This window comes from Heterocephalus glaber, unplaced genomic scaffold (assembly GCF_053883595.1).
Source record: "Heterocephalus glaber isolate CG9 unplaced genomic scaffold, H.glaber_assembly_v1.0 deba00000818, whole genome shotgun sequence".
NCBI classification, from domain to species: Eukaryota; Metazoa; Chordata; class Mammalia; order Rodentia; family Bathyergidae; genus Heterocephalus; species Heterocephalus glaber.
This window is the reverse complement of record NW_028258164.1, coordinates 7,904,957-7,929,533: the sequence shown is the minus strand read 5'-3', so window position 1 is coordinate 7,929,533 and position 24,577 is coordinate 7,904,957. Positions and strand designations below refer to the sequence as shown.

At 45.7% G+C, this 24,577-nt stretch overlaps 2 protein-coding genes across 7 annotated transcripts; one reads left to right on the top strand and one right to left on the bottom strand.

The window, feature by feature from the left end:
• Positions 1–21,389, top strand: Kel (Kell metallo-endopeptidase (Kell blood group)). 5 transcript variants are annotated; one of them, XM_004860510.4, is made up of 19 exons: positions 1–216; positions 554–631; positions 896–1,037; positions 1,785–1,961; positions 3,300–3,424; positions 3,753–3,899; positions 7,680–7,742; positions 7,828–8,016; positions 8,245–8,393; positions 9,535–9,664; positions 17,306–17,416; positions 18,518–18,616; positions 18,812–18,889; positions 18,990–19,090; positions 19,251–19,361; positions 19,491–19,558; positions 19,764–19,933; positions 20,271–20,366; positions 21,095–21,389. In XM_004860510.4, exons 1-19 carry the CDS (start codon positions 214–216, stop codon positions 21,254–21,256), a joined length of 2,199 nt encoding a protein of 732 aa, XP_004860567.2. In that variant the 5' UTR covers positions 1–213; the 3' UTR covers positions 21,257–21,389. The 5 variants fall into 5 exon arrangements, 4 of the variants coding, with proteins under 4 accessions (XP_004860567.2, XP_087063892.1, XP_004860565.2 ...); XM_004860508.4 differs by having other exon boundaries at positions 61–216; positions 503–631; XM_087207766.1 differs by lacking the exon at positions 17,306–17,416 and having other exon boundaries at positions 39–216.
• A 193-nt stretch (positions 21,390–21,582) lies between these two features.
• Sofu1 (sperm-oocyte fusion factor 1) lies at positions 21,583–23,267 on the bottom strand. Of its 2 annotated transcripts, XM_004860552.4 has the most exons (3): positions 22,915–23,267; positions 22,686–22,812; positions 21,583–22,138 (listed from the first exon to the last, which is right to left on the bottom strand). In XM_004860552.4, exons 1-3 carry the CDS (start codon positions 23,011–23,013, stop codon positions 21,939–21,941), a joined length of 426 nt encoding a protein of 141 aa, XP_004860609.3. In that variant the 5' UTR covers positions 23,014–23,267; the 3' UTR covers positions 21,583–21,938. The 2 variants fall into 2 exon arrangements, with proteins under 2 accessions (XP_004860609.3, XP_087063891.1); XM_087207765.1 differs by having other exon boundaries at positions 22,686–23,267.
• Positions 23,268–24,577: the final 1,310 nt, after the last annotated feature.

Below are 24,577 nucleotides of genomic sequence, written 5' to 3'. Positions count from 1 at the left end.
GAGGCCTGAGTGTCTCCCACAGATAAACAGGCTCCACCCAGAGCCCAACAGTGCCTGTGTCTGGGGACACAGTGGGAGAGGGACAGAAGTGCTCCTTCTCCAGGAACATGGAACTGGGCCTGGGGAGAAGGGAGGCCATTTCCTCCATGCCAGCCCTCAGCACCAGCACCTAGAGCAGAACCAGGAAGGATCCTGGGAGCAAAGGACAGACAGATGGCAAGTGTGCCTGAGAAACAGCCTCTGGTGGAGCTGCCTGCTAGGGTGGGCTGTGGGGTGGGATGAGCGAGTGCCCTGCCCCCACTGGAGAGGAGGGAATGCGAGGCTTCCAAAATAGACAGGGGAAAGGCCAGGAAAGCGAAGAGAGGGAGGGAAGATGGTCCAGCCAGGGAGAGGTTCATTCCAAGGCCCATCTGGAGACACTGGCCTGGCACAAACATGTGTGAATGTGGGAGGTGGGCAGAGAGAGGGCTGTCAAAATGGTCTGCTAAAACTGTCTTTACAGCACCCCTTCCTCAACCAGCTTCCCTCCTCCTCCTTCCTCCATGCACTTCAGGATGGTGGGGACAAAAGCAGGCAGGGGCCAAGGGGACCAATCCAGGCCAGAGGAATGGCGCCTTCCTCCCGCCAGGAGGTCAGTGGGCTCCTGGGCAGCCCTGGGTGTTTCCCTCCAGCTCTCAAGTCCCTCCCACTCCTTGCCTTACCCTCACCCAGGACAGGTGCCTTCTCATCTCCCAGGGCCGAAGGCTGTGTTTCTGGGAGACTGAGCAGTTACCTCAGTGCATAGGGGCCCTGGCACTGACTTATTTGTTCTCTCTCCCCTCCCTGCCTCTCCACCCCGTCCCTCACTCCCAACCCTCTCTGTCTTGTGTTTCTCACCTCCTGGTTGCCCCCACAGAGCTCCCCAGAAGAAGGGCTACCCACTAAGTGGAGCCGACGGTGGGCAATGGCCGGATGGGCGCTGCTGACTCTCCTGCTTTTGGGCCTGCTCCTTGGTTCTTCTGTGCTTTGGTTCTACGTCTTCAGGAACTGTGGTCCTCGTAAGCAAAACTCTGGAACCCTCAACCTAGACAGCTTCTCCCAGTCATGGTCAGGTCCATGCTCCTGAGTCTCCTGGCCTCTCTCTAGCTGCTCACCCTGACCCTCACATTCCCCAGGATTCCAACTTCTTCCTCCCTGACTCCTGGGCACTGTCACATCTGTGCTTTCCCAGTTGGTCACTCCTTTGTTTCTCACTAGGCTTTCCTGTCCCAGCCCTTTGGGAGAGCCCTTGTCCCTTTTGTTCTTTTCCCCTAGCATTGAGCTGTTTCCCACAGTGCCCTGTGAGACTCCTGCATGCTTGGATCTCCTGGACTATTTCCTGGCTTCTGAGTGGTCTCTCCACTGACTTCGTCAGCTTGGCCTGGGGAGAGGCCAAAGTGATTGTTTGCAGCAGACACCTCTGCCCAGTATTGGCAGGCTATAGTGGCACAAGCTTCTTGCCCCTCCAAAATTTGACTGTGTTATATTGGAAGTAGCAAAGCTTGGCTGAGTTCACTCCCAATCAATGTCAACTGTCTCCAACTAAATTCTTCCCCTCTGAATGAACTGTTTGTTCTCTTCAGCAAAGATATGTTTGTGTCCTCATTCTACAGTCCTGCCTGCTTGATACTTGTTATCAGCAGGTGTCCCAAGGCCTGCCCAGCTTCCCCCTTCCCACACTCATAATGAATAAACACTGGATGCCCTGGGAGTCCTTTGTCTCTTGTGCCTTTCACTTTTGCTTTACTCTGACCTGTTGCCCACAGCCCCCTGTGAGACACCTGTGTGTTTGCATCTTCTGGACTATTACCTGGCATCTGGGAACAGCAGTGTAGCCCCCTGCAACAACTTCTTCAACTTTGCCTGCGGAGAGCCTGGAAAGACCATTAATTCTTTTCATGCTCTTGAAGATGAAAACAAAAGACTACTGAGGAGAGTTCTGGGTAGGAATGCAGGGGGGCGGAGTCACTGGGGAAGAAGGGGATTGATCTAGCACCATTAGGACTCCCCTGCACTCTGCATAACTGAGGAGCAACTGGTGTGCACCATCTTCCATGGACCTGTATGGGTTTGCTTCTTCATCAGTTTCCTGACGCCTCAAAATCATCCTTTCTTCCATCTATGCTGGTCTTTGTATATATCTTTTCTTTGTCTAATCCCTACCTTCTTTTCTCTTCCATGTATCTATGATTCCTCCTTTCCCTTCAACTTATCCTTTTTAGCAAGTCTCATCTTTGTTATTTTCTATGAATTTTCAGTTTCTGCCCTATGCTTATCTTCCACCACTCCATCTCTTCAGTGCAGCCTGAACTTTGTTTTCTCCATGACCACATCCTCCAGCTTCCAAGTGCACTCTTCTGGTGCCTCCTTATCAGTGTCATCTTCTCCTCCCTCCACTTCCCAAATTCCCTCTCTCCCAGTGATCTCTTGCTTTTCCTCTGAAACACTGGGCTATTGTAAGCAAGTTGAATTGGAACAAATAGGATTATAGGGAGGGGTGGTTGGAGACTGAGGTGGGAGAAAAGAGGCAGGTGAGCAGGGTGAGGAGTGACAGAGGGGACCATTACTGGTGGCCTAAGGGAACAAAGGGTACCCCAGTGAGAGACAAGTTAAACGGAGGCAGAGAATATTTTCAAAGATGAAGGGTGTGAAGAAGAAAAACCAACTGCTGGGATTGAGAAGAATCAAGAGAAGGTCCTGAGGTCATATAAGAGGTTGGATATCGAAGGAGGATGGATGGGATAGTGTTAGATATTAGCAGGTGGATGGTTTAAATGGAAGAGTTCCAGTGATTGTAATGTATTAGTTTGTTTCTAGGGATAAAGTGATAAGAGTTTCAGCTAAGTGAATCTTCCATTTCTTCTCTTCACTAAACTTTCTCATATGAGTTTTCTTTCCTGGAATTCCTCAAAATCTTCCGGTTTCCTAAATTTCTCTAATTTTTTTATTAATCTCTTCCCTGACTTCCATTTCTATCCTTTGTCCTTCACTCAAATCTTATTCTTATCCTGTTCATCTGATTGTCCTTCTTGATTTTCTTCCCTCATTTCCTTTATTTTCCTCATCATCTTTTCTGCACTCCCTTTCTCTACTCTTACCTCTCCATCAAGTCAGTCCATTCTAAGTCGAGTAGAGTTTATAATTTCCTCAACTTGGTTTCTCCTCTTTCTTGTACATTCTTGTGGGGAGCTTCCTATTCTTTCCTACAAGTTCCCTATCTCCCATTTTTCTGTCTCCACACCAGCCTCCACTCGTTTTATTGTGCTATATTTCCTTTTTAGAAGCCCCAGGGTCCTGGCACCCTGGCTCAGGAGAAGAGAAAGCCTTCCAATTCTATGGCTCCTGCATGGACACAGATGCCATCGAAGCTGCAGGAACTGGTCCCCTCAAACAAGTTATTGAGGAGGTGAGGGATGTTAGGGCATCATCTTTTTAGGGTAAGTAACACATGGGACTGAGGCAGGTGTGAAGTTGCTAGGTATTTGTTCTTAGAGTGTTGACTTGTGTCCTAGAATTCCCTAAATTCAAGGATGGAGATGGAAATGGCAATGGCAATGCCCTGTTGAGCATCATGTCCTCCTGTGACATTAGAGAAACAAGAATAGATGTGAAGTCCTAAAAGGATCAAAGGACTCAAAAATCAGGAGATAGCAGCTATGGAGGAAAGAAAAACCCAGACAATGAAGGAAAATTCTCATAGATCCCACGCTAAATTCTATCTCCCTTCTTCTCAGCTTGGAGGCTGGAACATCTCTGGCAAATGGACTTTCTCTGACTTTAACCAAACTCTGGCACTTCTGATGAGTCAGTATGGCCACTTCCCCTTCTTCAGAGCCTATCTGAGGACTCATCCTTCCCCTCCACATGCACCAGTCATCCAGGTGAGAGATCCACTGGAAAAAACATTTGGACCTAGTCCTGCCTCTACCTTTACAGTGTCTTCTCTTGGAGGAATATAGTAGACTGGGGAGATAAGACAAATGGGAAGAAGATGAAGAGTGATCTTATCTTAAGGGGAAATGATTGCTATGAGATCCAAGGACACTAGGTGGGGGTGAGAGAAGGAGCAGCTGGGCCAGTTCTGGGAAGACACAGTTACACCCTTCCTTATGGCTACTCTGGATTTCTCCCAGACCTCTTAACTAGTTCTCTCATCCTCATGATTGCACTCCTTTTATTTCCTCTTCATTTCTGCCAGTAGTGCCTTTCTAATCCAAGAGCTAATGATGCTATTTTCTCTGTTTAAATGCCTCTCATTTTTAAGGATCACCAGGTCATCATGCTATGGTCCCAATCTTGAGCAAAGGATTGTCAGTTTTGTGATGTGATCCCTACATACTGCTCCAGCCCTATCTCCTATCTCATTCCTCCTACCCTGCTCTGCTGATTCATATAGCTCCAAGAAGACCCCTCCATTATTCTCATATGCTGTTCTCTTTGCTTACAACCATCCCCCACACTCAGCCTAGAACACTCTCACATGTATTCAATTGTAGGTTTGAGTATCTCTTCCAGGAAATCTCTTCTAATCCTCTAGCTATGAGTAGTACGTGAAGCCTGTCTGTCCTCCCAGTTCCTCGTGTTATCAATGTTAAGATGGTGGGCCTACTGGATAAAGAAAATGTGGTTTTTTTATAAAATGGAGTACTACTCAGCCATAAAGAATGAAAAACTAGAGCCATTTATAGCTAAATGGATGCATATTGAGGCCATACTCTTAAGTGAAATAAATAGGACACCCATGTAAATACCGAATAGTTTCTCTAGTGTGGGAAACTGATAGAGTTAAAATGATTAAAATGAATGACTGATAATTTGAAATAGGAAAAAAGGTCCAAAGACGAAGGAGTGAAGGGAGGGGGAAGGGGAAAGGAAAAGAGGGAAAGGAAAAATTATGAGAAAAGAAAAACATGGAAATGAAATCTATGTAAATAGGGAAGGTGGAGGGGGTGAAGGGCGCACAGGTAATGGGGAAAAAAATAAGAACCAAGATATATCATGTACAGGTACAAGCACCCAGTGATAAATGTAAATGAATTGTATACCTAAAATGTACCAGTAAAAGAACTAAAACCAAAACAAAACAGAACAAATATGGTGGGCCTCCTCAGAACAGGCAGCTAACGTCCATTCTCTTGAGGGAGTTGGAGCTCCTCCTCCTCTAGCAACTAGAGATCCTCCTCAGGCAGCTATAAGTCTTTCTTCTCAGGCAGCCAGGGGTCCTTCTCTTTAGGAACCTAGAGTTCCTCCTCTAGTCTCTAGGGATTCTCTTTCTCAGGCAGCTAGAGTTTCTCCTCCTCAGGTGGCTAAGGGTTTGTTGAGTGTATAAATAGTGGAGCCATCACTCAGTGTAGGGCTATACATCTGTCTGGTATTCTCAAAAATTCCACATTATGAGAGGATGGATATTTAAAAATACCTGATCATTATCAGTTCGAGGCTGCTCTATAAAAGCATTCTAAAATTCCATTTTAAAGTGTGTTCAGGAGTCTTCTTCTTCTTCCTCCTCCTCCTCTTCCTCCTCTTCCTCTTCCTTTCCTTCTCCTTCTCCTTCTCCTTCTCCTTGTCCTTCATTTATTTATTTTTTTGTTACTGTGAATTGAACTCATTGAGCTAAATTCCTGGGTCTGTGTGTGTGTGTGTGTGTGTGTGTGTGTGTGTGTGTGTGTTCAGGAGTTTAAGTGGTAAGGCCTCTGGGGATGGGTTAAGATCTGAACTGGTTAAGGAAAATCTCAGAAGAATGTGAGCTGAGTCTTGAAGTATGGTTGATTTTCTCATTAAAAGGTCTATGGGAAAATTAGGTGCCAAGAGAAGAATTTGCAATGCTGTGATTCCTCCTTGGGGTCCATGAGATGACTGCTCTGGGGGTATGGTAGTATGCAGTAGGAGAAAAGATAAGACTGAAGATATGAGGTCAGGCCTGATTAATACTGGCCTGAGAATCCAGGTAGAGATGATGACTATTGATATACTAAAAATAAAGAGCTACTGAGGCCTTTCAAATATTAAGGTCTGATAGTGTATGTAGTACTTAGGGGCATTCAGCAGCCTGGTAGTCAATCTGACGATAACATGGATTCTAGATGAGCATTTTAAGGTCCTTCAATAGAAGTAGAAGGGGAAAGGAAGAGCTAGGCATGAGGCTTTAGGTAACTTCATCCTGGTGGTAGAGGGCCCAGGTATTTCCAGAGAATGTGTCTACTGAACATAAGCAAAGGAGATAGAAGCATCACTGAAGGACTCCATAGCTTTGATTTGGTGTGAAAGGGAGAGTGGTTATTGTCACATTGAGCCTGGTTGTGGTCTTTAGGAAGAATATGTAGAGAGAATGAGCTGTAGTGGAGGCACCCATCAGGGCCTGGGACAGAGGGGGAGAAATGGAGGAGTAAGGACAGCCAGGGAGGTGGGAATTGGACCAGCATGAGTGGGACTACAAAGGGATGGGAAGGAATCTCAAAGAGGAGGGGTCATTGTTGGTTCCAGAGCTGACCCCACTCAGAGAATACGGAATGAGGAGACATCAATGAAGACCCGAAGGTAGTGTAAAAACGACTGCAGCAATGTATAGTGTTAGGAGATGGGTGTGGATGCCTTGTTGCTCTTTGAATTTTGGTCACCAAATGTCACAGAAGGGGCAAGTGAAGATTTTCCATGACAGAGGAGAAGTCTATTGCTCAAGTTTGGAGTGAGATACTGATATTGGGAGAGACAAAGCAAAGTGACCCAAAGATCTTCAGAGTCCAGGGCACACCAGGACTAGAAGTAAGGTGAAATGTGTGGATTCTTGCTTGGGATGCAAAATTTAAGAGGGCCCCAAACACTATGTATCAGGATAATTAGTATTTTAATAAATCCTCTTAAAAACCAAAATCAATAAAAATTTTTGATGAGCAAATAGCAAATTTTTGTTAATTCTGGATATTTTAGAGAATCACATGGTGTTTTTTTTCAGAATGTAGAAAAACTATTGTGGACCTTTTAAAAATATAATTTAAAAAATAGATTAAGATGCATTATGAGACAGGTTATGGCTGCTTATTCTGGAGGCTGAGGCAAGAGCAATGGAAGTTTGAGGCCAGCCTGGGGAAGTTAGTGAAATCCTGTCTCAAAATTAGATAAAAAGGACTGGAGATGGAGCTCTGGGTTAAAAGCACTTGTCTAGCATGTGTGAGGCCCTGGGTTCAATCCCCAGTACCTAAAAAAAAATGTAAAATTTATGGAGAAAATAATGATAAGCAAAACTTTGATATTTTATTCATTGTGGAATTTTTGTGTTAATTTTGATTTAAAATATTGCATTAGAAATGCATCCTTTTTACTAAATTTGGGGTACCTCTTAATTATTGCACCTGAGATGGGGATCTTACCCTTAGACTTGAACCCAGAATAGGGCATAGATTCCTCCGAGATGTCAATTAACGTGCTTCTCTTGTCCTGAGCACCCCCAAACTGATTGTCATGAACCTTCTCTTCTCATTTCTATGCCTGGACTTTTTCCCCTGGCTCCTCACCCATAGTGCCTCCCTCCCTTCTGTTGTACTCTTCTCCTTTGCTAGCAGCTCTACTCCCTTCTCCCGGGGCTATCTTCGTTTCCCACCTTCCCTCAACCTCCCTCCCCATCCCCCATACTCCCACTTCTTTCCAGTCTCTCTTGTGTCCAGATAGACCAGCCAGAATTTGAAGTTCCCCTCAAGCAAGAGCAGGAGCAGAAGATCTACGCCCAGGTAAGATGGTGCTTTGACAAAACCTTCTGAGACCAGGAGAAAAGCAGAGCACCTGGCTTCTGTGATCAAAGTTATCCTCTTCCAGATCATTCGGGAGTACTTGGCTTACCTACAGCAGCTGGGAACACTTCTGGGAGGTGACCCAGAGAAAGTGCAACAACATGCCTTCTTGTCCATCTCCATTACCTCACGGCTGTTTAAGTATCTGCGGCTCCTGGAGCAGCGGCAGTCACAGGACAAGCTCTTCCATGTGCTCACTATTGAGCAGCTTCAGGTGCTTGGAACTCCAGACCCCAGCCCTGTGGGCAGGATGGTCTCCTGGACTTCCTTTTACCTTACCTTCTTCCTCCCAGGACCCTTCTTTCTCTCCAGTCCCTAGCTTTCTCTGTCTCCAGCCCCTTTCCCAACACTTCCCTGTCCCATTCCTTCTCAAGCCCATGAACCCTCTTCCCCTTTCTTGTCTTCTCCTTTCCTTCTATCAGTTTTGTGTTTCTCCTCTAAGGAAATGGCCCCTGCCATCGACTGGTTATCTTGTTTGCAAGAGACGTTCAAACCGATGTCCCTGAGCCCCTCCCAGGCCCTTGTAATCCATGACCTGGATTATTTGAGAAACATGTCACAACTGGTACAAGAAGAGATGCTGAAGCACAGGTTTGCTCCAGGTGGCATTGGGAGGTAATGGAATGGAGAGGAGAGAGAGAGAGAGAGAGAGAGAGAGAGAGAGAGAGAGAGAGAGAGAGAGAGAGAGAGAGAGTCTGGGAATGGAGAGTTCATAAGTCTTAGTGACCAAGAACACCTTGGGTCAAGGGACCTGGAGCACATGTGTTCAGAGAGGGTAGATGGAAGGAACAAGATGTAGGTAAGGCTTGGGAGGATGGGGAAGGGATAACATCTGGCAGGAAGGTACAGGGTTCAGACAAGATATGAGGTCTGCTGGAAGTAGAACACCAGTCTGTAAAGAGCTTCTGTGCTGTAGAATGTGCCAGAAGTCTATCAGTGGAACAACTGTGGGCTGCGGGCAAGACTAAGAGGCCCTTGAGATAAGGAGATATTGGAGGTGAGGACTAGTGATGCTCTGGCAGAAGAGAGCTGGGAGAGGCCATTTCTCAGCTATGGTGAGGGGGACACTGGACCCCCTTGGGAAAGAATTTCTAAGATCATTTCCCCTGTGAGCAGGAAGTCAAGGAGGGTAGGGGACATGGAAGTCAGGTTCTATGGTGGCTCTCTGAGTTCCCTGATGGCTGTGTGGCCATCACCTGGTAGCATTAGTAGCTTCCTGCTAGGGGCTTAGGTTCATAGCCTTTCATCATAGTAACTCAGTAGCAGCAACATCTGGATATCCCTTTTGAAGGAGGCAAAGGAACATACGTGCGAGCATGAGCAGGTTGACATGAGGGCACCTGGGAAGAGAGCTGCCACCAAGAAAGAGGGGATTCAAGAGCCCAGCTTTGTGGTGCTTGGAGGATACATCCTCACATGAGCAAGGTTTCTTGGTTGTGGAAATAGATTCATCTGTTGTATTTAATCTGAGTCCAGCCTTCCTCAGCTCAGGTCCTTCTCTCCCTATGATGGGAGAAGATTTCCTCTTCAACCAGTTCCTTCCTCTCTCATTCTCCAGCCCACACCAAGAAAGGCTCTTCATGATTTGTTTGTATGTCACAATGATTATTCTTTATACAGAAAAGGAGTTGCCCCCAGGAATACCAAAGTGGTTAACTTGTACAAGAGGAGTCTTTAGGAAGGGCATCCCCAGAACCCTGGGATTAATGTGGGATCTCTTTTGTCTCCTTAGGGATGTTCTGCAGAGTCACATGATCTTGGGGCTGGTGGAGACCCTTACTCCAGCATTAGACAGTAAATTCCGGGAAGCACGCAGAGAGCTGAGCCAGAAATTGCAGGAGCTGACAGAGCAACCACTCATGGTGAGGAGAGCTATATTTTCCAGATTGGGGCAAATATAGGCATATTTCTATCAGGGAATGGGCAGGGGAGTAGAAGCCTCTCTGTGACTAGGCTCTGCATAGAGGCAGGCAGGAGGGCATGCAGAGCTTAACCTGAGAACTAAACAGCCAGATACCAGACCTTTAGGAACATATCTCCTGATCACTTCTCTGGCCTTTAATGTAAACCTGAACTCTCAAGGGCTCCTCTTACTTTGTTATCAGCCTGAAAGAATTTGCTGCATGGTTTGAAGACCTGGACCAAAAGTTTAGGACTTACTGGATGAGGAATGAATTTTTTTATTAGTACACATTTGCAGTGCGTAATGATTATATTCCTCATGGGGAGTTGGTATACAGAGTTAACACTTCTCAACACTTTTTTCATCCCCTTCCTTGCCCTCCCACCCACTCCCTCCATCTCATGGTCCCCTTCCCTTTTGCAAAAGATCCTTCTCCCTCTTTCCAATTATCTATCTCTTTTTTCTCCTATAATTTATTTATATTTTGGATTTCTCTCATAAGATAAATTGTGAACTTTAAGTGTTTGATGTATTTCACTTAGTGATATGATCTCAAGTGGCCAATGACTCGTTTATCCTTATTTATGGCAAATTAGTACTCCATTGTGTATAAATACCACATTTTCTTTATCTATTCATCTGTCGATGAAGATATAGGCTGCTTCCAAATTTGACTAATATGAATTATGCTGCTATAAACATAAGTATGCCTGTAGTGCTGTACTACGATATCTTTAACTCTTTTAGGAAGATACCTAGAAGTGTAATAACTGGGTCAAATGGAATTTCTACTTTTAGTTTCTTGATAATCTCCATACTGATTTCTGTAATGGTTATAGTAGTTCAGTTCCAATCAACAAGTTAGAAGGGTTCCTTTTCCCTGCATCCTCATGCACATTTATTATTAGATTTCTTGATAGTCATTTTCTTTGGAGTGAGATGGAATCTCTGTAATGGCCAGCGATGTTGAACATTATTTCATGTATTTGTTGGTTATATTTCCTCTTTTGAGAAATAGCTTCCTATTTTTTAATTGAGAATTTTATTTGGGGGGGGTCTAATTCTTTGAGTTCTTTATATATTCTAGATATTAGTCCTCTGTCTGAGAGATAGATGGCAAAATTTGTTTCTCATTCTGTATGGTGTCTCTTCATTCTGTTTGTTTCTTTTGCTGGGTAAAAGGGTTTTAAATTGATATTGTCCCATTTGTTGATTCTTATGCCATTGGAGGTTCTGTTCAGAAATCCCTTGCCTACGCCTATGTTTTCAATAGTTTCATGTAGTTTATCTTTCAGCCGATTAAGTGTTTCTGTTTTAACATTTAGATTTTTGATCCATTTTTGATTTTACTTTAGTGGATGAGGAGAAGTATTAGTCTAGATTCAATCTTTTGCATGCATATAGCCAATTTTCCCAGTGTTAAAAGTCTATCTTTCCTCCAGTGTGTGTGTTTTGGCCTTTTTGTCAACGATTAGATGGCTGAATGTACCTGGAGTTGTTTCTCCATCCTTTATTCTATTCCATTAATCCACATGTCTGTTTTCGTGCCCACATCACGTTGTTATTATCACCGTATCTTTGTAATGTAATCTGAAAGCGAGGATTGTGGTGCCTTCTGCTTTGCTTTTGGTACCCAGGATTGCTTTGGCTATTCTGGATCTTTCCTGGTTCCATATGAACTTTAGGATTGTTTTCTCTATCTCTGTGAGGAATTTTGTTGTTATTTTGATTATAATTGAATTAAAACCATTTATCAGTTTTGGAAGTATGGCCATTTCATCCTGCCTACCCAAGAACAGGGAATATCTTTCTATTTTCCAATATCCTCTTTGTCTCCTTTTAAAAACTGCTGTTTTTATTGTAGAGGTCTTTCACTTCCTAAATAATTCCTAAGTATTTAATTTTTCCGTTTTTTTTTCTTTTGTTTTGTTTTTTTTTTTTTTGGTACCGGGGATCGAACTCGGGCCTTTGCACTTGCACAGTAGGCGATGAAACCACTGAGCTAAATCCCCAGCCCTATTTAATTTTTCTTGATACTATTGAGAATGGCATTATTTTATTAATTTCTTTCTCAGTGACTTCATTCTTGGTGTGCAAGAATATTATTGGTTTTGTTATTGATTTTGTATCTGGTACACTGCGGTTATTAATTTTAGGAGTCTTTTGATGGAAGTTTTTGGGTCTTCTATATGGAGGATCACGTCATCTGAAGATAATAATTTGATTTCTTTCTTTCTTTTGGGGGCAGTACCAGGGATCAAACTCACAAGGCAGGCAAGGCACCACTGAGCTAAATCTCCGGCCCAACTTCCTTTCTTATACATATCCCTTTTATTTTCTTCTCCTGCCTGATTGCTCTGGCTAATGTTTTAAGTACTATATTGAATAGGAATAGTGATAATGGACATCCTGTCTTGTTCCTGACTTTAGAGGAAAAGCTTTCAGCCTTTTTATATGATTTTGGTGGTAGGTTTGTCATAAATACTTTTTAGCAGATTGAGATAAAGACCTTCTATACATATTTTCTTCATATATATATTAATCAAGGATGAATCTTGGATTTTGTCAAAGGCTTTTTCTGTGAGAAATGGATATGTTAAGCAGTGATTCCAAGTTTGACATTCAAACATGCTTTACAAGAAGCTCAACTCTTATCTGGTGCAATCAATTGGGTCATATGTGGGCTTCATGGTTCAGATCCTAATATGCTCCAGGAGGAGGCTGTGGAAATACACTTCACAAACCAGAGTCTACTGGACTCCCCAGATGCTTTACTGAGAACCCTGACATCCTAGACATCCTAGGTCAGGAGTATCCAAAAGTGAATGGAGATGACTAATAGTTTGGATACATTCCCAACCTCAGGAACAACCTTAGTTAAGTCTTGAAAATCATTTTTAAAAAAACTAATTCATGAACCATTTCTCTGCCTTGAAGAAACCTGAAAAATCTATGGAATTCAGAGAGGGGAAATTTATTCACAGAGACTGGAATATAATTATTGCTTCTTGAGAGCTTAAAATGTGCTAGATCCTCCAAATTCCGTGAGATACTATAGATATCATTTTATCTTTCTTTAAAAGACAAGGAATGAGCTATTAAGAATTTTGACCATGGTAATATAGCAGGTGAGTTGCTAGAATAAGACTTGAATCCTGGCTGGCTGGCTGCAGGGTCTATGTGTTTGCTCACTGTGCTGTGGAGCACTCCTTAGGACTACTCAGGAAGCTCTTACCCAGCCTGCCTCTTGATTCAGATGTAGAACAGACTCCCTCTTCTCTTTGTGGGGTTACTTCAAAATTCCTGGCACCAAACAACTTCCTGTAAATCCCTGCATGATAGCCTGACATCATGTCTTGGAGGGTGTCAGATGCCAGCACTGTGATTCATGCTTAAAGAATGTAGAAGGCTTACAAATACTGAGCTCACCATCTGTTCCAATGGGGAACATAATTGTCCTTGGGGTTAAAAATGAATCAAACTCTGGCAACAAATAGAAATGTGACCTTGGAAAGGTCACTTTACCTTTCTGCAACAACAGCCCAAAATAAATAATGATGGTAATGGCTGACACACATAGAACTGTTGCTGTCAGGCACTGTGTGTAGCATTTAGCATAGATTATTTTAATCAAGTCTCCCATAAACTCTCTGAGGATTTTATCCTCAGTTTTTCAGATACAAAAATAGGAAAATAATGGCCAAATAACATCCCCAAGACAAATTGCTCATATGTAAAGGAACAGAGTCTAGGGTAGATATGTTTGGCTTATCAGGCTATATTCTTAACCATACACTGTAGAGGACTGAGAAATATATAAGTACTATAAAAATAGGTTAGCACACCTTCCAACAGATGGTAAGATAGGAAATTTTTTGGCTTGGTGTTTCATATGGTTTCTATTACAATTACTGGACTTGAGTCTTGTAGCCAAGGGCATAGCTATGTTCCTAGTAAATTCTGATTTAGATATTACATATTTTGGGGGTCCTCAAGCAAGGGCAGGGAAGGTGAGTTTGAGTATCAGTGAGCTCTCTTTACAGCAGGTGGAACAGTGGCAAAGTCTAGAGAAAGGAAGGAGGTTTTTGGCAAAGCCAGAGATCTGATCTCTTCTATTCAATGGTCATTCATTAGAAACTTCTGAACACATTCTTTTGAAGGAATTCTAATTTATAGTGTCACTAAAAGACTGCCAGCTCTCATCATCTGCATGCTTGGCGGTTAATTTTGAATACATAGTCAATGAAAATGGCTGGTAAGTTTCTTTTATGAAACTTCAGAAGCTGAGCTTGGGGAAGTAAAAGTAAGATTTTTTCATATGTACCTGTCAAAAATGAGGCATTTATATTAAGCTCCATACCCCAATTTATTCAGAAAGTTTAAATGTTTATTTCAACAATCCATTCAATTACCTTTCTTGTTCAATTTTGGGCCATTTGCAATTTTATCTACACTACTACTCTTATGATCCTGAAGGGGAAGGGCACTGAGTCAGGTAATTGACAACTTAGCTTTAGATCATCCATTCATTTATGCAATAAATATTCTTTTGAGCACCTACTACTTCCAAGTACTTCTGTAAGCACTTGGAATTCATCAGTGAACAAAATAGGCAAGTGTCTCTGCCTTCAGTCATTTATTCTCATTTATACTCCAGTGCAGGAAGAAAGAAAATTTTTTACAAAAAGCATGTTGAGTGTTGTTAGGGATAATAGCAAATGGAATGCTATTGGTGGGGAGTGAAAGGGAATGCAGGTGGTGAGCACTCACAATTCTCAGTGGGAAGGTCTGAACTCTGTGTCATTCATCATTGGTGACTCATGGTGGTTCAGCCAGTCAAGAGTCCATTCATTGCTGTGTCATTCAACCTGATTTCTCCATATGGGGCTCTTCCAGGTTCCTTCCTGAAATCTAGATAATGTCAACAACTGACATTCATGTAAGCAGAGTAATGTTAATGGAATTCCAGTGGAATTCAGAACAGTCGGGAGTACTCTCAAGGTATTATTTCACCTGATGCTCAAATCTGGGAGGAAGGTATAACAGGCATTTTTCTTTTTTTTTACTGCAGTTGTAACTGGAGCACACTGGCATAAGGAAATAACCCGCAAGTGGTAAATGCTAGACATTGTGCTCAGGCAGACTATTGGTGGCCCTAAGTAGATCCAAAGGCTATAGATGTGTTTTATTGGCTTTTAGAGTAATTTACAAACTTTGAATTAATTGCCAAAATTCAAAATTAGGAAATGACACAGTGATATCAGATTTTCCAGCCTGTGTGTCTGTGTGCCTGCGTGTGGAGCTCTGTCACACTGGGCAGCCCCTTCCAGTGACAAGGTATGTTGTCCTCAAGTGTGCTAGCTCAGTTTGGCTGGGTGAGCTCCGCAGTTGGCTGGGGCCCTGACAGGCTCTGGGCTTCTGGTGCTGAGTGCTGCTCTCAGTAATGTTCCTGCATCACTACAATTTCAGTATGTGGCTCTTACTCTGTCTTATGCCACAGTCTGATGAACCTTTTAATCAGAGATATTTGTATTATTTTGGCATTATTTGTCCTCAGTAATCCCACCCTGGCCCTTAATAATTACACATTATTTTCCAACTGTTGAAAAACCATTCTTTTAATGATTCATTCTACAATGAATCATTTTTAGACTTTGACATTAATGATTCCTGACAATCCTGTTATCTCAAATTCTACTTCCGTCCTATTGAAGACTGGCCAAATTTTTGCTTCCATCCAGATTTTTGGAATTTTTCCCAATTGCTATCATTTCCTAAATAATCTTATTCAATGTTCAGCGTTGACATGTGCAGTTTTTTTCAATGCCCTGAAATTAATCCAATGAGTTTCATTATCTTGTGTTTGAAACATTCCCTCCGTCTTCTATATTTTGGAAAAATATCTCCCTCTAGCCCTATTTCTTTTTCTGTGTTTCCAGTCGAGATGGTGTATTCTGTCAGTCCATGTCATGAGAGATAGCTGTGGTAGCCTTCTGAGTAAAGGTGTCTATATTTTTGAGCAGCCAGGTCCCTCAGCAAAGGATGTTGGAGAAATGGTCAGGTGCTGACAAAGGGAATCAGGAAGCAAGAACCAGGAGAACTGAAAGAGCAGATCCACATACTCAAGATCAAGTGCTTATGCAGGTTGCTGCTGTCACAAGCATTGCAATAGTCTAATGGGGGTGTTCCTAGAGCCAGCCCTGTCTGGAGCAGGAAGGATGCTGGGTGTGGCCAGCTGAGCCTGCATTTGACCCAGTCATTGCCATCAGACCCTGCTTTCCCGCCAGTTTCCATTTGCTTCTCACACTCAGGTTGCACAGCTCCAGCTAGCACACTATACAGTGTCTAAACCTTTCTTGCAAGAAGAGATATGAGCAGAACTTATGGTATGGGAAATAGAACACTGAAAATGAGCACCCAGATGTGAAATAATCTTGAAAACGGTAAATTTCCCAACAGACTGGCTGAGGAGTTTCTTCTTCACTCTCTACCATAATGGCCCATCTTTCTGTTCCCTCTAGTTGAATACTCTATAGTCCAGCTTCAGTCTTAAGACCAGTCCAGTCATGATGTGGGAAGCAGTGGCAGCCTTTCTACCTGCAAGCAGATCTTTGGGAAGTAAATAAATTATAGCAATGAGGTCTCTGGCTTCATCACATCTTACCCAAACTAGCACATGAGCTGTTTTTCATAAGTTCCAGCTCACTATCCTTCCCCCAGGCCAGCTGCCTAAATCCTTTCCCCCAGCTCCTAATTTGTTTCTGCATCCCCCCTGTGTCATGTCTGGACTTATTCCTCAGTCAACTCTTTGAAGCCATCCAAGACTACTTCAGAAACCACCCCCAGCATGTTTTTATTGTGTCTTGTTTTTATTCTCTACATCCTGCTGCTAGAAAAGCATACCAGTGCTTCTCTCAAGCTGCTGTTTAGCAGCTCTGCACCTCTAAAGTTACAGTCCTTCATCTTTTAACCTTATTTTCTTTCCCTTTTTTTTGGCTGAAAGTTTCCCATCTCTCTGAATTGTACATTTAGTATTTTTTTTCTTCTTCTCCTACTTAAAAATATGGCATTAAAAATTCCCTCTGCCTGATGATTTTCTTCTCTGGAAGATAAGATCCTACTATATGATGCACATACTTGCTGAGATGGGGCATAGGTGATGGTAGTGAGAGGAAATGACTGTCTTCAATTTTAATTTTGAGCAAGAGTGGGGGGGTGGAGTCACTGCAGGGCCCTGTGTGTGGTGAGTGGAGCCCCGGTTGGGTAACAGACTTGTTATGGAGAGCAGTTCAATTTTTTGCTGTCTCTTTCACAGAAGCCTTTATTCTTCCAGAGGGATGCTTCCTGGGGGCTTGCCTTCAAATCAATAGGCAATAAATGAGTGATCCACTCAGTCAAGCTCCCAGGACTAGTCCTAGAGGAGGACACAGGTCCCTTCTGCTGAGCAGGACTCTGTGTCACTGAAGGGGAAAATATAGGGAGATAAGACAGGAAGTCCAGGAGTTGAAGCCCCTCTGCGGTGAAGGTCTAAACAAGATTGGCCTGGGAAAGTGGCGAGGAAGTGGCCTTGGAACCACTCGACCCAGCTTTGTCTCTGCAGCCAGCTCACCCGCGGTGGAAGAAGTGCGTAGAAGACACAGGAGCCTTCTTCGAGCCCACCCTGGCGGCACTGTATGTCAAGGAGGCCTTTGGCCCAGGCACCCAACGTGCTGTATGTGAGAGCTGTCCCCTGTCCAAGTCCCTCTACACTTCCTACCCTGCTCACTCTGCCCTGCTTGGTACTGCACATGAACAGGAGTCAAGGAAGAGAGGAAAATATGACTGAGGGGGAAAATCCTGAGGCCTGCTCCATTCCTCAATGGGGCACAGTTCAGCTATGCAACACAAAGTATCCACAACAGGCACTAACTGGGACAAGTCCCCCGGTTTTTCTGTTCTTTTGCTTCTTCAACCATAAAATGAAAAAATTGTGCTCCATGACCCCAAGGCTCCTCCTTGATCGTCTAAAAATTTTAAATAACACCGATATGACATGATCATAGCATGACATAATCTTGAGGTGGCCAAACTGATAATCCTGAATGCTTACTGCCTGCCTCATGCTGGAGATTCTTGTAAGAACTTTGCAGAAACTATTTCATTTCATTCCTATTAACATCATTTTAATTTTATAGGAGAGAGAACTGAGGCACAGAGAGGTTAAATGACTTGTTCAAAGTCAGGTAGCCACCAAATAGCAGAGTTGGAATTTAACTCAGGCAATCTGAGGCCAGAGCCCAGCCCTCTGATATTATCTTTCATTTTCTCCCACCAAGAAATGATAGACACAAGGTAGTAGATGGATGGGAAGGCAGTCACCACACACTTAGGGTGTGAAGCTGGGGAGACTCCAACTTGTTGGGAAGCCTTAGGAAACAGGGTCTGAGGACAAGAGCCCTGAGATCAGGGAAGGGAATGGTAACCCTCTTCTCCCTCTGCTTTCTGTGCAATTTGCCTGTCCCCATGAGTTACTCATCAGGCTAAGATCTCCCTATTCTAGGGACTGTGTTTCTGGTTGACCTCAGGGTAGATAGCTCCCCTTGCCTTCCCTGTGCCTAGTGATTCTCCACAGATCTTTGGGCCCTAGAGTTGGTGGCATCCTGGGAAATAGTCCTTCCCATTGCCTTTCTGAGGTCTCCCCCGTTCTGTGACAGCCCCTCCAACCTGGCAGCTCTCAGGGCTGAGGTCCCTTCCTAAGGCCAGGTACTGAGGCAGGGCCAGGGCTGAGGCAGGTCCTGACCCTGTGTCTCCAACCCCCACTCTCGCCCCATAGGCCATGAAATTATTCACTGAGATCAAGGATGCCCTAATAGCACGCCTCAAAAAGCTTTCCTGGATAAGTGAGAAGAGCCAGAAAGAGGCCCAGGACAGGGTAAGCTATGAATGCAGGCTGGGTGGAAACATTTAGAGAGTGGAATTGACCATTGGAGCAGAGATGGTGATGGAGAGAGAGCCAGGCACGAGGGCATGCAGTAAGTTTGGAGATCACCCACGGGGTGATAGCAGCAAAGGCTCTGAGACACTCTGGGGGAAATCTAGGTTCTTACCATCTTTTGTCTTCCCCTAGGTCACCCAACTACAGGTGAAAATAGGGGCACCGGACTGGGTCCTGAAGCCAGAGCTGGCCAGACAGGAGTACCAAGATGTGAGTCTCTGCCCTTTCCAGCTCCCCATTCACTCCTTGACTTCTCAATTCTCTGCTTTCCCCGAGTGATTCTAACCAGCAACTTACGCATCCTCTTTAGATACAATTTGGACCCAGCTTCCTGCAGTCTGTCCTGAGCTGTGTCAAATCTCTCCGAGCAAGAAATGTCCAGAGCTTCTTGCAACCCTCGTCCCATCACAGGTAGGAGACCAGGGGAGACACAGATCCTCCACCCCTAAAATGACCCATCTATAATCAGTAGGAAAGGAAGCCGGGACAGTGGTAATAGTTGGGAAGGACTGTGTATGCCTTGCAGGGGACAATAAATGGTAAGGGCATGTTAATATATGCTTTCCTACAGATGGCAGGTGTCACCCTGGGGAGTCAATGCTTACTATTCCATATCTGACCATGTGGTGGTCTTCCCAGCTGGACTCCTTCAACCTCCATTCTTTCATGCTGGCTACCCCAGGTATGGACCATACTATTAGAGTGAGCAGAGAGTATCTAAAAGTGTGACAGTGGATGAAACTTGGAGCTGGAGAATTGCAGTCAAAACGTTGAAGGATTCTGGGACTAAGACAAGCCCTTGTTTTCCTAGAGCTGTGAATTTTGGTGCCACTGGCAGCATCATGGCCCGTGAGCTGTTGCACATCTTCTACCAGCTCTGTGGGTAACGGGGGCTATTGGGAGGTGGGGCCACAGGAAACCCAAGGGAATATCCCAAAGGAGGCCTGGAGCGGAAAGGAAAATAATCCAGAGTCCAGGTGGGAGAGTCCTGGACACTTTCAGTGTTCCTGGAAGCCAAATCAGTCTATGGTATCATGTCCCTGACACACCTTGCCACTTGATTCTCTTGCTCTATTTTCAACAGTACTCCCAGGGGGTTGCCCAGCCTGTGACACACATGCCCTGCAGGAGGCACTCCTATGTCTGGAGCACCATTATGATGCCCTCCTGTTACCCAGCAGATCCTCCCTCAATGGCTCGCAAACATTCTTGGAGAATGCTGCGGATGTCGGGGGGCTGGCCATTGCATTGCAGGTACACCAAAGCCATGTCTGTTCTCACCATCAGGCTAGAAGCCTTGTCCTCAAGTGTCCCTTCCACTGTTCCTCATACAAGCAGTTACATAGTTCTCTCCCTTTTCATATCCGCATCAAGCAGATGGCAGTGCGAGGGTTCCCCGCTTACACCCTAATCCCCCACTTTCTAGGGCAGCTCTAGGTCCTCTTTCCTCTGGCCCAGGCCAGTGTGTCAGCGCGGAGGTGATAAAGGCCATGAAGCTGTTTGGGTGGCTGTGTAGAGAACACTCTACTTCCAAACGACCATGACCATGGATCTGTAGCCTAAAGGCAGCCTCATCTCATATTCCACACAGGCATACAGCAAGAGGCTATTAGAGTACCGTGGGGAGACCACGCTGCCCAACCAGGACCTCAGCCCCCATCGGCTCTTCTTCCGAAGCTATGCCCAGGTAGGCAGCTGCCCACTCCTTCCACAGCTTGCTTCTTCTCAGAGAAGAATCCTAATGCTCCAAGAAATTTCCTCCCTGATACACACTCCCCCCGAAGTCCTCAGCCTAATGACACAGATGTCCACATTGTGACATATTCTCATTTGTTCCCTTGAGATCATCCTTCAGGTTACTATGGGTTCTTTGATTAAATTCAACACCTCCTGCCAGGAGAAGGAAAAACTGCTTTTAGGTCCTACCATGAAATGAGCCCTGCTCGTTTTACTCTCATGCCCCAGAAATCCAGATCCCTTAAAAATGAACCTATAAGAGAGGGGTATACAAAGGGTATACAGGGGGTATACAAGGAGGTATACAATGTTCACCTCCTTCCTCTTCAGAGACCTTGTCCTTAGGACTGGTCTGATATTTCCCCTTCTGTCCCTGTGCTCCCTCAACAAGTGTGGCACTCAATTTCTCAACATACTTAGAGATGTCATTGGAGTCCTCCATCAGCCCCACCTCCTTCCCTTATAACTGGTGCTATACTAGAGCCTAGGCCCTGGCCCACACTCTAATGCTAGATTAAATGAACTGCATGCAAATGACAAGCACTGTATTGCATGGGCCGTGAGCATTCTATTCCTGCTCTCCTCTTTGTCTCTTCCCTGGGTGGGCCCCTGTCCCCATGTGTGACCCATCAACACCTGCTCTGCTCCTTACCCTTTCCTGGCCTCTCTTCCTCTCAGGTGATGTGCAGAGAGCCCAATCCGCAGGACATTCAGGACATTCACAGACCCCCCAGCCTTCGAGTCAACGGACCCCTCAGCAGCATCCCGGCCTTTGCCAGATATTTTGGCTGTCCACACGATGCCCTCATGAACCCCTCCAGACGCTGCCAGCTGTGGTGACTTGACCACCAGGAGATTTCAGAACAGGTGTATCAACAGATCTGTATCCCATCAAGAGCATCAAGGCATAGTCTCTTTTTCCTTTCCCTTGCAAAAATAAAACCCACTACTTGGCTATTGCCATTTCTTAATGAATTTCATGCTATGTTCGGTTCCTAGAAGTCAGAAAAGGTAAGAGGGAGAAATGCCAAGAAAGGCTCCCTGAACATTAGAACAGGAAAGAACAGGCAACTGGTGAGTTGGTGGGTCTGAAGGTCAGACTGGGCAATTAAACGGAGCAGTTAGAAACTCAAGGGTTTGGTTAAGTCCCAGAAAGCTGCACCTAATTATTTTCAGGATTTTATTGCTATTTTACTGTCAATGCCTCTGCCCTCCAATCTGCTATATTGAACAAAACCAAGGGAGGCATTGGAGGGAAAAGGGCAAGGGAGGCCTCTGGCCCTGAAACACAGAGCTGTGGGCTTGGGGTGGCATCAGGCAGAAGCCATGCAGGAAAGGCTGCACCCTAAGGACAGGTGCCGCTGGCAAGAGCAGGGAGCAGTGTGCAGGGAGTGGTGTGGGTATCTCTTTGGGGAGCTGTGGCATGGAACCCAGTAGAGAGTGGAGATCAGTAAGCGATCAAGAAGTCAAGGAAAAAAAATCTGGGTCTTCCTCCTCCAGGAGCCAAGCCATCTCCTTATTCTCAACATCCCTCAAAAAAAAAGAAAAAAACCATGATGCTGGCCAAGTTAAAGCAGAGAGCCAGATCGAAGAGGCGGTGGTCTTGGGCAGCTGCTGTGTCAGAGGTGAAGTCCTCCTCTTGCCGGGCCATGTCCATCACCTGCCACTTCTCACCCTCCGAGGAGGCCATGAAGTGCTCTTCATACTGCTCTTGGCCCTGCTCTGGAACAGGAGAGAAGGCCAGGCCTGACCCAGATCTGCTCCTACCCTGACCCTGAACCAGCAGGGGAAGAAGTCAGGATATGGGAGGGCCAAGGGCATTTGGCCCAATGGCCACATCTTGGGCTTTGGCCAGAATGTGATGCGCTATCTAGAGGTCTTTTCTGACCCGGGTTCAAGCACAGCCCCAACTCAAACAGCCCCCCTCACACACACCTCGAATGCTGTCTCCTCCAGTGTGACCCCAGCTGGGGAGTGAGCCACACCTTCCAGTGCACTGAAAACCACAGATGTCTTGTGGACAGACACGCTTGCTCACTCACACAGAAGCTACATGCACTGCAGCTGGCCATGCTGTCCCCTGGTGAGGAACCCCCACTCCAGACCTTTTACAGGACACCCTTGTGTCACTGCATGATGACAAGGACCTGGCGTTGTCTCCCATAACCCAAACCTATCTGAGATCCACTGTCACCTAAGCAGCTGCCTAGGGCCTGACCTCAAACAGGTCCAGCCTTCCCTCCAGACTGGCCTCCCCTTCCCCACCTACCTGCAGGGGGCGTTTTCTCTTCCAGGGCCCCCTCCTCCGGCCCTGTGCTGCTCTTCTGAGTCTTGGCTCCTTTTACCTGCAGCAGCAGCAGCAGCAGGATGGCAGCCAGGAATGCTACCCTGTGGGGCTGGGAGCCCAGGGAGGTCAAGGGCCTGCCCACCCACCAGGGCCTCTGTCCTCCGCTCCCACTGCTCCCAGGCTCCTGCCCTCTCCGTGTCCCAGCCCTTACCCCTGCCCAGTGTCGCTTTTGCCTCTGCTTTTCCATCAGACCATTAGACCTCTGACTCCATGTGCTCTGTGACATCACAGCCACAGGTCTGACCTTCATTCCAGCTCACTAGAGCATTCCATGGCCAGGCATGAGGGTGGAAGGGCCCAGCAGGAGATGGCAGAGGCTTCTAGAGTGGCCACAGCAGGTTATCCAGTGGTCCTGTCACATGCACTGCAGCTTTGGATCCACAGAGGCACCGGCCCTCCAAAGTATTAGCCCTCTATACCCATTATACAGATGAGGAAACAGGTTCACAGAAGGAATGACTCTCACTGAGGTCCACACACACAACTGCCAACAGGCAGAGCAGGACTTGCGATTTGGACTTGGCAGCTTCCCAGTATTCCATGCAGCCTTTCTCTAAAGAGAGGGGCTTGCAGGGAGCAGTCCCAGACCTGATACAGAAATAAGGATCCTCATGTACGGGGCTCACCTGGTGCTTGACATGGACCTTGAGCCTGTCAGAAACAGAGGATGAGGTGGAATTGAGGGAGGGTGAGAATGCAGTGTGTGTGCATGAGAGACAGAGAGACACTGCATAGGGACAGAGACAGACAAGGAGAGAAAGCGACAGACACAGACACAGAGAAAAAAGCAGAAGAGAGCACAGGGACAAAGCCAAGAGAGACAGGAACCGCACGGGCAGAGTCAGCGAAGAGGTGGGGTCCGCCCCATGCAGAGGCCGTTCTGTATTTTCACCATCCCTGTTTTTCTCCTTCCTACCCTTTGCCCTCCTGCACCTCCAAGCTGGAAAACCCTCTTCTCTTATGTCGCACCTTCCTGTTCTCTGGGCCGTAGCGTATTGCAGCTCATCTTCATGCTTCTTGGCGGTGGGAGGAGTGAGAGGGTGCAGGAGAGGCTAGGGGACAGGGCTCCAAGTGGTGGATCTGGGGAAAGCCTGCCTCAGGGCCCCAGTGCCTGCCCTGGAGAGCACAGGCCTTTTGGTCCCTGGCAAAGAAGTTTATGATGGCCTTTTCTGGGAAACCAGAGAGATACAGGCCACTGGAGAAGGGACAAGGAGGAAGGAACTCTCACAAGCTGCTTACACCTTTCCTGCTGTCAGTGAATCACATGTGTGCATGTGTGCAGCAACACACAATCTCCCTGCAAGAAGGAACTGCAGAAATAGAAGTACACAGCGGGACTCCTTCCAGGAATGTTACCCACACTCACAGACAGGCCCAAAATATAGCAGGCACCACCTTTTACATACTTCCTGGTGATCCAAGCAGGTGGCAGGGGACTGGGAACTGGTATAGCAGAGCACTTGATAGGGAGGAAAGTTTTGAGTAGGCAGTGACCCTGTTCACCCCTGTCTTGCACTGACTGACCTGCAGATCCAGAGAAAGATGGATGAATGGAAAAAGTAAAATCCTTAATCTCCTCTTAGGTATTTTGTGGGAGGAGCCTCTTGGTTCCCTTGCACAGAGAGAAGCCACCTCGAGCTCTGTAGTTATGAATGGAGGGGGTGGCTCCAGGAGGGGTAGCTAAAGTGGACAGAACTCGGCTGTACTGACCACCGTCACTTCCATTTCCCTGCCTTGCATCTTCCTGACTTCTAGTGACCAAAGATGTGAATTCTTGCAGGAAACCAGTAATCCCTTAAAATTTTTTGGCCTTA